Source organism: Megalops cyprinoides, chromosome 1, assembly GCF_013368585.1.
Source record: "Megalops cyprinoides isolate fMegCyp1 chromosome 1, fMegCyp1.pri, whole genome shotgun sequence".
NCBI lineage: Eukaryota > Metazoa > Chordata > Actinopteri > Elopiformes > Megalopidae > Megalops > Megalops cyprinoides.
Genome location: NC_050583.1, coordinates 64,536,607 through 64,553,477, shown reverse-complemented (window position 1 = coordinate 64,553,477; position 16,871 = coordinate 64,536,607). Strand labels below are relative to the sequence as shown.

The 16,871-nt window shown below is 39.9% G+C and overlaps 1 protein-coding gene across 1 annotated transcript; it reads right to left on the bottom strand.

Moving 5' to 3' along the window:
* Positions 1-2,974: 2,974 nt before the first annotated feature.
* Positions 2,975-16,782, bottom strand: esf1 (ESF1, nucleolar pre-rRNA processing protein, homolog (S. cerevisiae)). Its single transcript, XM_036530649.1, has 14 exons — positions 16,743-16,782; positions 15,389-15,885; positions 14,876-15,192; positions 14,331-14,444; positions 14,133-14,242; positions 13,149-13,301; positions 11,679-11,793; positions 11,227-11,377; positions 10,881-11,039; positions 6,551-6,678; positions 5,027-5,102; positions 4,379-4,476; positions 3,652-3,801; positions 2,975-3,317 (listed from the first exon to the last, which is right to left on the bottom strand). Exons 2-14 carry the CDS (start codon positions 15,864-15,866, stop codon positions 3,000-3,002), a joined length of 2,367 nt encoding a protein of 788 aa, XP_036386542.1. The 5' UTR covers positions 15,867-15,885; positions 16,743-16,782; the 3' UTR covers positions 2,975-2,999.
* Positions 16,783-16,871: the final 89 nt, after the last annotated feature.

Below are 16,871 nucleotides of genomic sequence, written 5' to 3'. Positions count from 1 at the left end.
TCACGATGCAGCAGTCCTTAGAGGTAGGGGAAAGGGGTGCAGTAGAATAAGTCCCACCCACCTCCATCCTGAATGATTACCCTCTATCCCCTGCAACATTTACTGTCGTGACAGCACTGCTCTGCCATCGATAACAGTCCCATATTACCAACGCTTTCAAGACCAGAACATTACCCACATACCATTGAGTAAAATTAGATCCAGTTTAACGTTCTGTGAAAAAGGGCAGCAGGGATGACTCACAATCCAAACCGATTCATCCGAGCATTAAAATTTTGACAAACTCTGTCAGTAGTAATATTCAACTTACTTCATGTCAGTAGTTCCTCCCAACACTGAGCTGCTGCACATATAATCCCCCTAAAGATACACCATTAAAACACCATCACCTCTCTGCCTTAGAGGTATTAAAAGTTTTCCTTTGCTTCTTATACTGGATTGCATCACCTAGCAATAAGTAAGGGAATCAACTGGGAAATAATTAAAGCATACCATGTCTGTTGTAGCACAATAGCCTTATATGGGTACGTTTTTTCCTTGTCATTCAAGACTATCCAACTTGAGGTACCTTGACTTAGATTCTTTGACTTACCTCGATTTGACTTAATATCTCAATTTTCAAATATATGCATGCACGATAATTATATATTTAATATATATATATTTATATATTTAATGCATTTTTTCTCTAAAAAGGAGATTTTTAAAAGGTCTTTAAATTGTTTAACTGAAAATATATTCAGCTGTTAATGGGCAGTGATATTCACCAGCATGAGCACTTGCAGCCTTGATACCAGGGCAAGCTTGTTAGCCAGTAAAAAACAAGAGGAGATAAATCTTGTTTGTAGCATGAACATATGGTGCTGCCACTGATCTACAGTGCCTTCAGCATTAGTTAACCTTGAGACATGCCCAACAGGCAGCAGTGAACCATCACTGTGTGTCACAGTGATTGGAGGAGATAGGTTGCATCAGTGATGGGCCCGAGCTTCTGACCAATCCAAAATGTTTTCTTTTTTCTTCCATGAGACAAATTAATATCATGTGGTCAGCAGACATTTGTAAAGAGCTCAGTTTCTTCAGAACTACTTTCAAAGGAGTGCAGTGCACATTAAGCACTGGCTGACCTCTGACATTCTCTCAGAACTACATGGGGGATGGGTCTTGCAGTGGCTTCTTTTCATCCTTCATATTTAATTCATGGCTCTACAGGAGGTGAAACTGCAGCATTACATGTACAACACCTTCTATAATGTATGACAGTGCATATTAAAAAGTATACTCTTTACAGAATTAGCAACTCTTTTATAAAATGTGGCCTACAAGAACTTGGACATTCCAAGCCTATCACCAAAAACACTTGTTACAGCCTAACACAATTCTAATGGAAAGCAGTATGCGTAACGTATTTTCTTGAAAGCCAAACTTCATTTTCAGAAAGGGAAAATGCTTACATGTGATAATGGTAAAATGACATATACCTTTAATATGATGTTTCACTGTTCCCTGGTACCTCACTTTTCCAAAAAAAAATGGTAATTGTCACATATATAAAATTATTACATTCTGAATGAATTCTCCAGTGGTCACTAAACAGAATTGACAGGGCATAAGCCTGGTATTTTGTTAAGGACATTTTCGTTTTGTTGTTTGTTTTTCCATTTCACACTTAAGAGAATGTTCTCTTTTTGCATTAATTGTGTGTATTTTAATGTAGTGAAATTATAATGGCAACTGTCAACCACTACACAGCAAAAAGTTGGTCGATTGGTTATTTTAGCTTGCTAATTGGCTGTTTCATTTGTGAACAATATAGCCAATCAGAAAAAGAAAATGATCCGATGCATTTTTTTCTATTTTCTATCATACGTTTGTTCCAATTTAGTGAAATTAATACACCACAAATATCCATATAAATATTATCTTTAGGCAGAATCTATATTAGTTTTGAAGTGGTAGAAGAGAAGGTAGCATATAATAGAATAATAACAGCCTTGTTTATGAGACAATTTTAAAAGAAAAATGCAAGCAATTATACTTTTTTAATTGCAAAATCCCACATTAGATTGCCATGTTCACTATTCTGAAAGAAGAACACAATTCAAACATCTTAAAATTCCCAAAGATTTTATTTTCAGGGAGCCTTTCATAATGTCTTGGGTCATTTTCCATTTAAGGTCTGGGGGCAAAACCTGTTAACATGTCACCATGGGCATCTCTTACCACTCAAACCCCCTGGAGTGTCTAGAGAAACCTGAGTGACAGGAGCTTCCTGGGACATTAGTATGGCCAGACAGAGGTCAAAGTTCAAGATGCACTTGACCTTATGAATGTTCCATGCAGATTACTGGTATCAGTTTAAGTATCCTATGGACACAAAGCATGACAAACCTTACAGTCCCTAATTTATGATGATGGCTTTGTAGAAAACAGCTTTTATCCGCAGGTCTGGCCAGACTTGCAGAGAATGGGGGCTGCAATTGTGGTTGTGTCCATTTTTTTTTAAACTAGCGGAAAGATGAGAATTAAAGTTTACTTATTTCTCATATTGTTCTGAAGCCAAAATGAAAGCACAAGAGAGCCCTTTATGTGACATGAAAGTCTTCGCCCAGCAGCTATTCGTGCCGGACACTTCAAAGAGAGCTTTTATACCAACACATTCCACAGGGACATTTTCTTCAAAAAATATGTCTGACTTCCCGGGCAACCATAATACACAGCCGGAGCTGTAATGTCAATAAGACAATTTCAATGAAAAGTTTTTAGGGACTGATTCTGCTTCGCTGTACAGCATATCTCACATAAGACTTCTGGTGTGCCTTAAAACCAAAACATGGATTCTTCACCAGGCAGAACCGGTGAGCATTATTAAAATCCACGAACAGTAGGTACACTGCTTGCAGCCAGTCGGTATAATGGAAGCTACCATCCACAATGCAACAGATCCAGTGAATGCAAGCTGCACAATGTAACATTTGGTGTCCGCATAAGGGTTGCGCCTATTTTGTCTTTTGTTTCTTTCTGGCCTGAAACTGCTCCGTTTTGTTCTTGATGGACTTGATGAGCATGGACAGCCCAGGGTCCATGGTCTTCTTTGACCCTGCCTTGGGCAAACTGCCATCCGCTTCCTGCTCCAGTCCCTGCAGTTTCCTCTTGACGGCCTCCTCCCGGCTCTGCTGCTGCTCCTCCCGGCGCCGCAGTTTCTCCTCCAGGATACTCTGGGTTGCTTTGGTTTTCCTGTAGCCTGGGTCTGAGGGATCCAGGTTATACAGGTGGGATGTGAACATGGCCTGGAACCGGGGGTCCTTCACGTCCACCTGTCGTTGAACAAGCAGGAAGTGTTTGTGCTGTCATTACAGTAGTATCAAACCGGGATTTTGCAAAAAAATATGTTTAAATTTGTTTATCGTGGCTTTTGGGTGATTACTTTTAGGTGAGAGCATGCAGCAACTCTGCCGATACCAGAATATCAGCAAAACTGCTTTGAGGTCAATGGCAGATTAGGGCTGCAGACACAGGGTCATTTCTTATTACAATTTATTGCACAAAGGGATATATCTTGCACTGCAGATCTGGGAGTCCAACTCTCCACATCTGGAAGTCTGGGCTGGGAGCATGTACGTGTGAAAGAAGGGTGGAGACGTTTCTCACCTCGAAGTCATCCTCCTCCAGCAGCTCATTCTTCTTCTGCAGCTTCTTCCTCTTCTTTTTGCTAAGGTTTTGATGTTCTACAATCTTGTCGTAGTTGAAATGCTTGTGCTTGTCATCCTCTTCATCGTCCATCAACAGAGCCATCTCCGCCTGGAAGCATACGCACACACACACACATTAAATCTCTTATTAATCCCATCATGAGGTTTGTAGCAATGGATCTAGGGCAGATATGCAAAATAAAAGCACTGTTAAAAAAAACACATAATCATGGATGGGTTACTGTAGTCTTCAGAGGGGTATGTTGCTGCATGTTTTTCTGCTCTGAAGCTCATTAAACCTGAAGAAAAAGGTCTGCACTTTTACGCAAACAGCTACTTCAAGTGCACAATTGATCAGTCATAGTTGCTGATCCCAGTCTATAAGATCTGTTCTGGAAGAAGTAGATCTTTAAGACAGAAAGAGGCCCTTCCTTTCATTATTAGTGATGCTACTCTTTATCTACACATAAAAATAGCTCAAAAAGGATTTTAGGGCCCATATCACAGGGGATGGAACAATCAACTACACTGACACGGTTGGTATTGTGAAGCACATCAACGCTGAGGTGACTAGTGTTTGCGATGACTAACTTTAGTATGAATCTAAAGAAGTTATCTGTGGATCAATTAAGAAGGCTGGACATCTGCCTCTGTGTACTAAACTGCTGTCATGTTGAAAAACTGACCCTTTGTTTCTCTAAAGCTTCTTCTTCCGCTGGTGTCCTTTCCTCTTCCTTCAACTTCTTATTCTTCTTCAACTTTGTCTTTTTCTTCAGAGATGTTCCTGTGTTTGGGAAATATGTGCAATCAGTGAAAACTTTGTTGTTTGATATTCCAGTGTAAGGCGAGCCTTGACCTCATACACTGCACACGGCTCATTTCTTTGTTTTAAATTGCTGTGGAACATACTGCTTTTCTAGTGAATCACTAGACTTCTCTAAAGTGATTACTATGAAGTAATTTTTCTAGCCCTATACATGTATAACAAAGGCTTGATTATGGAAAATGCTTGGTCATCTTTTTTTCTGTCCCAACCTTTTTTTGTTTAATTTACTATTCCATTTTAAATAAATAACTGGAAGCTATGTCAAATGATAAATCATTCAGCTGATTAGGCCAAGGGAATGTTTAGATGATGGAATTATTCAAAATTATATCCAAGTATAAAATTCATTTTTTATACAAATGTGAAGGGCAGAAACTGAGATTTAGTGTTATGGAAAAAAAATAATAATAATGACACAACAGGGAACACTGTTTCCATGACTGCAGCATCAGTGAATTACAGTGGAGATGACAGTCAGGCATGGGCTACACAGCAGCGGATTCCTCACCTTCCAGTTCTTCAGCAAAGTAGGGGTCGTTGAGGTCTACATCTGGTGGCAGTTCGTCATCACTGAGGTCAGACTCCTCAGTGCTCTGCAACGAGAAAGATCCATGGATTACACCACTGTGGAAGTATGTAATCAATTTGTTTTCCTTTTTATATTTTGTATTTTTAACAAAGGTTAACACAAGGTTTCCTGATTTTTGAAGGGTATACCTCACATCACAGGCACCTAACATATACTTTTTTCAGCACTGTTCAGCATCTCTTATGCACCAATTGAAGATCTGCATCGTTTCTTCCTAAATTTCAGCATTTGTGTGTAGCTGCCAGTTACCCTTTTCTGCTTTCATCACTGTATATAGCTAAAAGGCCATTTTCTATTCACTCCATATTACTCCCCTGCTCACTTTTTTGCCCAATTTTCCATGGTAACAAACAACACTACTTATTTTTCCCCATGGACAGAGGTATGAGCCTCCCTTCCACTGCTGAGCTTGAACCGTGCACAGAGGGGGAAAACTAAGGTAGTAGGGTCAACTGACTGCATTTAGATCTATTTGATTATTATGGTCTTTACCTGCATTTAAACAAATAAATTAGCCAATTAGCAAGTAGAAAACTGACAACCAATCCCTGACTGTTCTCAACCCACAATTCACTGTACCTAAGACAATATAAACACAAACCTGTGGCTTAGTGTCTTAAGTCTGAGTCTCTCAGATTAGACATTATCTCTGCTGTTTAAAAGACCAGTTAAGGATAGGATAAGCCATCAATTGCTCTCCATTGCAAACTAAAGAGCAACACGGAAAACACCTAGCTGGTGCTGGATCCTTGAGCAAACTGTTTCTGAGTACTATTAAAACAAGATCCCTCCCACACCCCGCAAATGGAAGTTAGTCTTGCGATCAAAAGTAAAGGCAGACCTAAATGTTTATTTTTCTTTAATCATATGTACTGGATAATGCTGTTTGTTTTGGCTTGAATAGGCCCTGATCAAAAAATATGGTGGTGGAAAGCACAGCTATGAATCGCAGCCCAGGGGCCAACTTGTGGGGGTATGACTTTGGTAAGGGATAAGGTTTTAGTGTGTACACATTAAGCTGTAGTGTCAAACTGTAAAATTTTGCATTCTGCTTGTGTTCTGCTGCTGAGAACTGCATAGCGAAACCAGTACATCTGACCATTTTACTGGATGGGTAGACAACCAAAGCATGCACCCTTGATTGTGTAAACCACAACCTCTTCATTAATCAATGTAAAAAGCCATGTTTTATCTACTGTGGTCAGGCCAACCCTGTATTAAATACAGAAGGGACTAATCCTGTAGCATGAAATGACAAAGATGCACATAAATGATAAAGGACAAAGCATTTTGTGACCTAAACATAATACATGACAGAATATAAACTTGAAGGTATCCCATATAAAACAGTTCTTGCACGGTATACAGTACATATGAGTAAAGTCACCAGTACCATGTTTAAAAAAAAGAGGAAAAAAATATCAGCTCCTCACAGACCCTGACCTGCTTTGCGTTGGCTTTTTTCTGTTTCTTCTTCTGCTTTTTCTTCTCCAGAAACTCCTCCCATGGGGTCAGTTTGTCCTTCCCTTCCAGTTTCTTCTTCACCAGCTGTTCAGTTGTCTCTTTCAGTCCTGAATTAATACACACACACACACACACACACACACACACACACACACACACACACGCGCTTAAGGAAGAGGGGATCTGCAGGTTCTGTCAGAAAGCCAGCTTCATTTATCACAAGTATATCATTCGTGTTTATGCCAAGATGAGTGTCCCTGTCGTGAAGTGCTCTCAAGTTGTCCATCAGTGCAGAGAAAAACAAAAACGCTGGACGTGAATACGCACCACACATGGACTTTGTTTTCATCTTCACTCACACCAGCTCACGAGGATCAAGTTCAATTAAGTGTTACTGTGATTAATTCACAAGCTGCCCTGTGCCAAATAAATAGGTCTAGTGGCTCAAAGTTTTTCCAAAAGCAAAACATCTATGTTTCGGCTGAGGCATGACAAGTCTGTATGTTATGAGGGTTTGTGAAGGTACATGGGCTCAAGTTTTTGATTACCGAATTTGCATGAGAGTAAATACTCCTCAGATGTGAGTGCCTCTTAATCCGGTTTGCAGTACTGCCAAGTTTAGGATAAATGGCTGTTATAATGACTTCCTAGCGCAGTCTATGAGAAATTCTAGATCCATTTGAGATTTACAGCAATATTACCGGTTTTTTAACAAAAGTCCACTATGGTTCAAGACCATAATTTTAAAACATAATCTTAAAAGGAAAAAAGAAACACTTACTGTGGGGTTTCACATACAATGCAGAACTCCACAAACATTGTCAAAACACTTCTGTAGCTATGTTCTCATGTTGTAATGATGTCATGGGGTGTTACATAACCTTGGCCATGAGCAAAGGCCAGTCGTCCACTAATGAATCTGGGGTGCTGTGGGAGTCTACTATTTCAAAATCATCTTCATTCTAAATATTCTGAAGATTCTTCTCACCTTCGACAACCTTAACATCCAATGCCTTTACAACCGTCTTATAAAAGTTTGCTTTAGTGTGACAGATTATGTAGTAAATTCTTTATTACAAGCAAAATTACACAGACAGGTTTTCATGTTATACTAGAATGAATACCAGAGGTATTCTGAGAGCTAACACTCAAGTATGTTGCATTTTTTTTTTTAACTACAGACCTTCAAACAAGCTGGTTTCCCCCCTTGCCAAGAAACATTTTCATAACCTGGTTTCACCCACCCTATTCCCAGATGCCTGTTTAATTTAGGGCCGAGTGTCATCAATCTTAATCTCGAAAGCTGTCAGAAGGAGCCAGATTACGAGGGACTTACAGCTTTCACAAGATCAACATGCTCCAACAATAGACATTACAGGACTGACACATGTATGGTTCATATTACTTTCTTTGAGGACTGACTCTCTGATGTTCAGCATATTTGTAGCAGCATAAACTAACGACTGGATAAGAAAAACACTGGCTGACAAGCCTTCAATTTCATGCCAAGCAACTGCTTACAGAAAGACAAAACAAAGCAAAGGTCATGATTCAATCTCACCACAAAGTGCTTTGTCCTCAGTTTGTGAAAAACTTCAACCAATCTAATTTTTTCCTTATTAGCACAACAGTTTTTGTTAATTTCAGCAAACACCAAATGTACTACAAATCATAAGACAAGTCATTCTTACTAAAGTTTGTTTTTTAAATACAACTGCAAACTGCTCTGTGGTTAAACTGAATCAGGCCGAAAGCCTGGTTAATTTAATGCTTCAGTAAAGAGCTTGATGACATACTACAGTCAGACCACTTCCTCTTCTGTGTCCCTGAATACAGTGGTAGGGAACTGTGTTCCTTCAACGGAATGATGACTGGAATGCAATCATCACAGAGACTTCACAAATTCAAGAAAGCATACTCTACTGAAGCTATTTAAGGTTAACACAAAATATATTCAATTTACTGAGCTCCAAAGAAATCAAGATGGACTGTGCTTTTGTTGCTAATCACCAAAACCTTAGAGTCCATTACATATAATTCTTAGATACAGCTACTAATCATTATAAGATATATTAGCTTAGCTAATAATTTAATTGCCTTCATCACATTAACTTACTTTTCAATTTCTTTGTAGTACCCATGTTTGAAATGGGACATCATTACAAGCATGACATGGATCCGAATAGGGGTAAATACTCTGATATACTGTTGATGGGTTTAGACCCCTGGTGTTATATGAGGTAAAGGTTTTGTGAATCTTCCTTTAAGTAAATCTGAGTAATCTCACTGAAGTGTCATTCAAACACTGCGCATTTTTGTCCCTTCTTCTCCCTAATGCCCTTTTCCACCGAGGCAGTTCGGGGGCTGGTTCGGAGCCAGTGCCTAATCTCGAACCAGTTCTTCGCGTTTCGACAGCCAGAGAACCGGCTCTCGGCCAGGAAAACTGGTTTGAGAGCGGCACCAACACTTTCCTGGTCTAGAACCAAGAACCGCTTAAGTCAGGGGCAGGGGGCGGGATTATCGTGACCAACAAGGCCAACTAAAACTTTGTGACCGCCATTTTTAAAAAAACTAGAGCTAGTGTCTAGTCTGTTTTATTTAGTTGGTTTTATTTTTCAAATGTTTCGCCTTGTTGCCAGCCACGTATGTATTTCTTAGCTGTTTAGCAAGCTACTAATTTCTCACATCAATGTTACCACTAGCTAGCTAGCTAGCTGGCATCAATGTTACGAACGTTCAACGTTCGTAACATTGATGTGAGAAATTAGTAGCTATGCTTGCTTGGGTAATGTTAGCTGACCAACTGCTAGCTAGCCAGCTACCATAACCTTGGTAACAGTAGCTTTGTTTTTTAAAGCACTGTTCTCTTGTTTTTATTGTTGTTTACAAAGTTGTCAGCCATCGATGACGTTGATGTCGACGTGTGTTTGGATGCCAATGTAGGCTCGCAAAGCCAGGAGCAACACTTGTAAAGAGACGATGTAGTCCGCCATTGTTGTTGTTGTGCTTGGCGCTAGTGGGAAAACGGAGATGTATACAGACGTACACAGTGAAGCAATGACATGGCTCTAGGGTGGCTCTCTAGCTCGTGGAAAAGCAAACCGGTTCTTAGAAGGTTCGCAAGTTGAACCAACTCCGAACCGGCGCTAGCACCAGCCCAGAACTAGCACCTAGTTCGCATTGATAGAAAGGGGGTATAAGCGATGCTTGTACATGCCTTCATTTCTCTCCATACTAAATACTGCAAAACCATTGTCAGTGGTGTCTCACCTATAGCTCTAGATAGGATTCAGTATGTTCAGAATTCACCTACCATGGCACTGACACATACTAGAACACAAACACATTACCTCCAACCTGTGTAAAAAGCATTGCAAATGCACAAAGTTTTGCACTTCATACACCACTAAATACTTCTTGATTTTTCTTAAACACTCAATGGCCCTATACAAATTTATTCTTCCAGTTTTTGACCTTACATTTTTGTTAAAATGAGCTTCACAATAATCTTCAAAGAGTACTGGCAATTTGAGAAAGATGCATCTTTCGACACTCATTTTGATTAGACAATCTCAATTCCAATCTCCCAGTTTGATTGTGACAATCAGATTCTCTCTATGTTTGTACTCAGATCATTGAATCTGTAACATGCATGAATTCATCTGCAACTATTTACAGCAAACACTGAACCGAAACTCAAGGGTCCACTTCAATATTAACCATGAAACTAAAACTACATTTAATTAACAAAAGCAATCAAACTCTTTTAATTCAATCCCAGGGATTACAAAACAAGCATGTCCGGAATATGATTTGACCAATTTATTTTTGTTTGTTCAACAATCTGTTTCAGATTGCAGTGGAGCTACTCAATATGAAAAAGCAACACTGGTTCCAGGTCTTATTCATGCAGCAGAGGTTCTGTTTTGATAGAGTGCTGACCTCTGGAGGTTCTGAGCAGCACTACACCCAAGACTAAGTAAACCTCTGCACACCTTATCTGCATTCCTCAAATAACATGCTCCAAATATCTCACTTATCTCAATTAGTTTCATAGCAACTAATTAAGTAATTAAGTAACAAAGTGCCAATTACAGGTCTTGTTCCAAGAACATCACATAAATTATTTATAGAATATGAATGAAAAATTCAGCATATTTGCAATAATAAAAAAAAAAAAACATACGGGAAAGAAAAAAAGAAAGCTTTGCAATTTGACTGTATCTGGATGTACATCTGCCCACTGAAACTCGCAACTGACTCCGACTGACAGTGCGTAGGCTGTAGATGTGGATATTCTGTAACCTACCTGGCACCCAGGTAATCTCCATCTCCATTGCTTTGTCTTGCTGTTTGCTGTCCTTGTCCTGAATGCCCCTCAAAAGTTCCCTGTACTTAGCAATCTGCTCAGCATCATTCCTCTTAGACTTCTTCTCTGATTCTGACTTTGTATCACCTGCACTTTTAGCTAGAGTGACAAAAAAAGACAAGTTTATTTCACGTGTCACTGTATACATTTTACATATTTCACTGTTGTACATACTTAATACACTCATTAAATACATTAATTAAAGATTCAACTCTGTACACTATCACGTATGCCAAATCCATTTCGGAAGCCCCCATTCCAGATGAGCTGTACAACCTGTGCTTACCTTCCTTCTCTTCCTCCTCCTCCTCCTCTTCCTCTTCACTGGAAGAGGCCAGGTATGCCTGGAAGTCCATGTCCAGAATTTCATCCTTCTTGAACTTCTTGCTGAGTGTAGTGACCCGCTCATGGTCTGTCTCATCCCAGGTCAGCTCCACCTAGATAACGCACACATAAGCAATTGCTGTCTGTCAAGTTACTACACCATTAACACCAACTAAAATCATTCCTTAAGGTCATTATGAGACATTGCTATGATACTGACCACATCTGACACTGTAAACTAACATAAATGTGTAATTGTCAGGTTTGCTTTCCACTTCAAAGATAAGCCAGGAAACTGAGTGGCTGACACTATGTACTTTCTTCACAAAGCAAGTTAAGTCCTACATTGTTACAACAGCCTATTTTCAAGAAATACTGGAAAATACTATGCAAGTCTGCTCTCTCCTGTCCTACTTTTGAAGTTGCCGTCGCTGTTGAGGTGAAGTACTTGGGGGTGTAGGAGGCCAAGTCCACATCTGTAGCAACATCTTTTGGCTCCTCGTCAAATGTTACGTCATCCGGAATAAACCTGTTTGAGGAAGACAGGAACCATAACAACAAGGACAGTGTATCTAAACAGTAAAGGAATTTGTTATCAGGCTCCATTTGCCCAGACAAAGCACAAGGCTTCAACTGACACGTTTCCTTTCCCTATGGTGTAATGGAAAACAATGAGCAGCTCGAAAAATAATGAACGCAACTCTGACACCCCTGGCTGTGGTTTGAAAGGCTGCCGGTCACAGACACAAAGAACAGTTTGCTTTTATTAAAGGACTAATTAAAACCAGGCAAAAAAACAAGTTTATCTTTTACACAAGTAACAAGAATGTTTACTTAACCTTTACTTTGAAAAATGAAGTCAAACAATTTCCCAAAGTGTTTTTATCCCCCAAAAGGAGACCTTAATCTATCTTCCATCTAATCAGTTTTCTGTCTAATGCGTATACAATTTCAAACATATACTTATATCTGATGATTAATTCTACCACAAACCTAAACCTATTGGGAAAAACCTGCAAACAATTCTGCAGGCCAGTGGGAACTAGCAGTCTCACAAGTTTTATTCAGCTGGTTTCCCAAGTGCACATTCGCACACTCAAGCGTATACTTACAACTTGGATTGTGTCTTTCAACGATTTATTGTTCTCTGGGAAGGGGGAACATATATTATAGACATAGATATACATATATTTTATTGTGGGACCCAAAAACTTTGGCCACTGACCACCGAGTGACTTCAGATGCTTAGACCCAGTCTCAAAATTATACATAAGCCTTCAGTATATTATACACCAAACTTAAGACTTGCTGTATTTTTGCTTTTTCATTAATGATTTTGATACATTTTGAAGCACCGTACCCCAAATCCTTTCTGAATTTCCCAGCACATCCTGAAGATAAAAATGTGACGCCAATCTGAAATGGTGCTGTGACTCTGTGGTGCAGAGGAATGCCCTCCACTGAGCCAAAACAACCGGCCCTCATGGCTAAGAGGATACAAGATTAATTTCAGCTTTGGCTTCATAGCCACTGTAAACATAGTTGTTAATCCAACCGACAGCTCTTTTCACAAAGGTGCAGACATCTACATTAACTGAAAATACACTGAAATGCGTATCCTAGAAGCACCAGTCCTTTGGTATTTGGTCTGAAGAGGATTTGAACTTATAAATAAATGCTTAGCAAATATAGTCAAGTTTTTGATGAATCAAAGAGTTCAGTATTTATTGTAAATCTGGTCCATACAAAATTAAGCCATCCTGCAATTTACTTTGGTTTCCCTTGGATAACGCTTGAAAGAGTAAAAATGGACAACAATGAAACTGAAAGAAATACTGTTGATGGTGGCCTCAGTCAGAGATTGCCAAAGGCACTGTCTCTCACCTGAGATCCAGAATGGAGCAGCTGCTCTCATACTCAAACCCATCGCATTCATCGTAGATCTTGCTGGCCGTGTCAGGGGAGTCGCACTCCACCACAGCGTAGAAGTACCGCATGCGCTTGAACTGGTATTCCCTCATTTTCTCACGATAAATCCTGCCATACAGAATGAAAACACACGTACATGTCAAGGTTAAAGCAAACCACCAGATGCTCCAATGTTTCTGTTGGACTACACTTTTGGACGGCGGTCTCATTATTGTTCACACAAGCTACGCAAAATGTTCAAAATTTGCCGAGACCATGGAATAATATTAATGCCTGAGAAAGTCAACAGACTGAAGCCTGGCTGTGAAAGAAAGACAAAAGAAAAATACTGATAGTTGAGACTTCTAAATAGTATGAGCCATTCCATGTTAGATGGAACTTACCACTTTACATAATCACCTCAGACTGGCTTTAAAATTTGCATGCTTAATGGAACTTCTTAGGGCAGCTTTAGATTTCAGCTTTAGTTGTTAAAGATAAGGTTACTGAAATAGCTTCCTGCATTTTTGCGTAGCCAGACCTACTGCAAGACACCCACTCATTCACCCCGCAAAGAACCTTTGCCGAGAAAACAGTATTCTGACACGTTATTCAAAAAACGTGGGAGGGAAGGAGCAATGAGATTTAATTAAGGTACACTACATTGTCTTTTTTGGAAAACTGGGACTATAACCAATCAAAACAGAAAATATGAATAGGTGTAAATAACACAGTTTTATAAGTTATTAACAACACAGAAAAAATAACAGGCTTTCCAAAATAGCTTGTTTCCTTTCCCACCATGCTCCACCATTGGCTGAGATTGCCTTACAGACAGCAAGGGCACGTAGATCCCTTATATATATATACATGTAATTGATACGTTGACTGTTTAACATCACTCTGGCCTTAATTTTTAAATACAACAACACACTTTAGGAAGGACAGTGTTGAGCTTACTTCTCCTCCTCTGTGTCTTTGTCAGGGTCCTCTGGCAGTGTGACCAGCTCCAATGGTCCCTGTGTCTGCTCCGCCTGCATCCGCTCCTTTCCAAATTCAGAGGGGTATTTCTGGAAAATCAACCATCACATCAAGCTACACTTCTGGGTGTTGTACAAACTTGTGTTTCTACAAGAAAAGAATGCCAGAAATGACTACCTTCACAGAGAACACAACCCCTCCCTTGGGTTTGAAGGAGTTGAACAAAGCCAGCAAGTCTTTGGCTTTCAGCCTGTCCCAGTCTATGTTGCACACAGCAAGCCTCCGAGTTACCTAAAGGAGGAACAGCCAACCGTCGTGTCAACAGCCGTGAACAGACGTTAACGACAAAACAGTTACAGAATTTGTTGGCAAAAAAAATACTTCCAGGATCCTTTTTAACCTTTACGTGGGTTTTACATCAAGGGGTGCACAGCCTAAAGATAGGACGCTAACTTCATAGTGTCTTCACTACCAACTAATTAGTTAATACAACACTACCACCACAAAGTTGAATATTAACCAAATCTAACATTATAAAAACTCAAAACCACCATGAGAAGATATCCTCACTTGCATGATAAGGTATGATCAAAGGAAACCATTCCATTCCATTCAAATTGTACAGCAACAAAAAGAAGTATTACTAAGACGGTATACTTGTCTTGAGAACACCCCTTATATCACAATGGTGGGCAGGAAGAATTAAAGTGGGTGAAACTCACTGTGTCATTTCGAGGGGCATCCTTCCACAGCTCACCCCAGTCGTGTTCTATTTCCTCTTCTTCACGCCTCAGCAGCTCCTCCACATCGTCGTCCTCCTCATCAGAGCTGGTTTCAATATTGCCCTTACCCCTAGCCAGGTCCGGCCCACTGTCACTGTCACTGTCCTCCTCTGACTCTCCCTCCGAGTCACTCTCCTCATCCTCTTCCTCATCACCCTCTTCCTTACTGCCATTATCATCGTCATCATCATCTTCATCAAATGAGGAGTCCGCCTCCAAATCATCGTCACTCTCAACATCAGACTCCTCTCCCTCGCCTGTTCAAAAAGAATATGAATGCAATTGAAATGCAAATCATCATATGAAACAACATATTATGGGAAATTGCACCCAAGATAAGATGAGTGTTGACCACACACAAAATTAAGAAAATGAAGCCTAAGTTTATTTTTCACAACGCTGCAACTATTTGTCTTGCAATTTGTTTGAATGTAAATTATAACAATTTCTCACCTTCCTCTTTGACTCCTCTAAATTTCACAGCTTCCTTGTGGTCCCTGGATTTGCCTTGAATGTCTTTGGATTTCACAGTCTGCTTCCTTCCTGCTTCATCTGAGGTTTTCACAGCCAAGTCCACCACTTCTCCCCCCTCTGTCGCTTCCTCAGCACACCGTCCCTTTTCAGAATCCACCTTTGTTTTTGACTTCTGTTTCTTTTTCTTTTTCTTCCCCTCATCCTTGTCTTCATGACCGTCTGGCTCGTCAGAATCTGACAGGGCATAGAAGCGCTTAAGGTCTTCAGTGGAGGAGTGGTTGATGGGTCGGCCTCGCTTGTCCACAGTGTACTTCAGCTTGAAGCGCTTGTCGTGGAACATGGACTGGAATCTCTTGTCAATCTTGATTTTACATTCCTTCTCGGGCATCTCCCAGAAGCGAGGGTCCTTCTTCACCCGAAGGAACCGCTCATCAGCAGTAAGATTCTTGTCAGCCATGTTTCCAGCTGTCAGACTACTACAAAGACATAGAAACGTCATGTTTAAAGAGGACTACACACATTTTGTAAATGTTACCGTGCTCATTTTTTCTCCCATCTACAGATGCAATACACTTTGCACTAATACGACAAGTGGTGTGACACAACACACCACTTTGATTATTATGCATCATTTTTTGTAGAGAAATATGCACTCATCTAGACAGCGAACAGCAAATAAATTATTTTCATCATCAAAAAATTGTGAGCTATCCTAGCAGTGACGGTCACTACTTATCTTACCATTACAATAACAACTGTGGTGAAATGTTACCTATGTAGCTAGCTAGTCTATCAGATAACCCCATGCTAACAAGACAAGCTAATATATTGTTGCAAATTCTAACCAGCTAAATGATAAAATGCAATGGTAAAATGCAAGAGGAGTTTAAAATAGCACTTTAACTTGTATGAGTTAGTTAACAGTTGGCTATTAGCTAGCAAGCTAGCTGTGAAGTCAGAATGCCCCCTCATGGGGTGCATTGTTGATACAGCTAGTAAGACAGCAACGTAATGAACCAGACTGACACTGAGACAGGAACTGTCTAATCTTTTAGCAAAAATGCATTTTAATTTGAATCGAAAGTTAAACGATATCTTACATATAATTCTGTTAGCTGGCAATCTAGGCATTAGCTGGACAGCTATTCCGAACAACTGTAACAAAACTGACACATCCCGTAAATGCTTTCTAACCGTGATGTCAACAAAACGCAATTAGACGAATATTAGCTATCGGTGTCATAACACAACTAATCAAGAAAATCAGATGACCGAATAAGAGTAAATAACCATACCAAGACAAGAAATTGTTTAGCTTCCAGTACTAACTCACCGTATCCACGTGTTCTCCCAACATGCACTTCTTCCGTGAACTCTTCTCTCCCCACCCACTACGTTCCTACGGCATGCCAGGCAGTCCAAACAGAGCACACTATGTAACGTTAAAACGAAACGAGCTTGT

Bases quoted from the DNA above. Each gene is read 5' to 3' on its own strand.
- esf1 (XM_036530649.1), bottom strand. From the start codon at position 15,866: ATGGCTGACAAGAATCTTACTGCTGATGAGCGGTTCCTTCGGGTGAAG. The intron at 13,302-14,132 runs GTAAGCTCAACA...TCTGTATGGCAG, and splicing joins AAAGACACAGAGGAGGAGAA to GATTTATCGTGAGAAAATGA. The intron at 3,318-3,651 runs GTGAGAAACGTC...GTTCAACGACAG, and splicing joins TGGAGGAGGATGACTTCGAG to GTGGACGTGAAGGACCCCCG.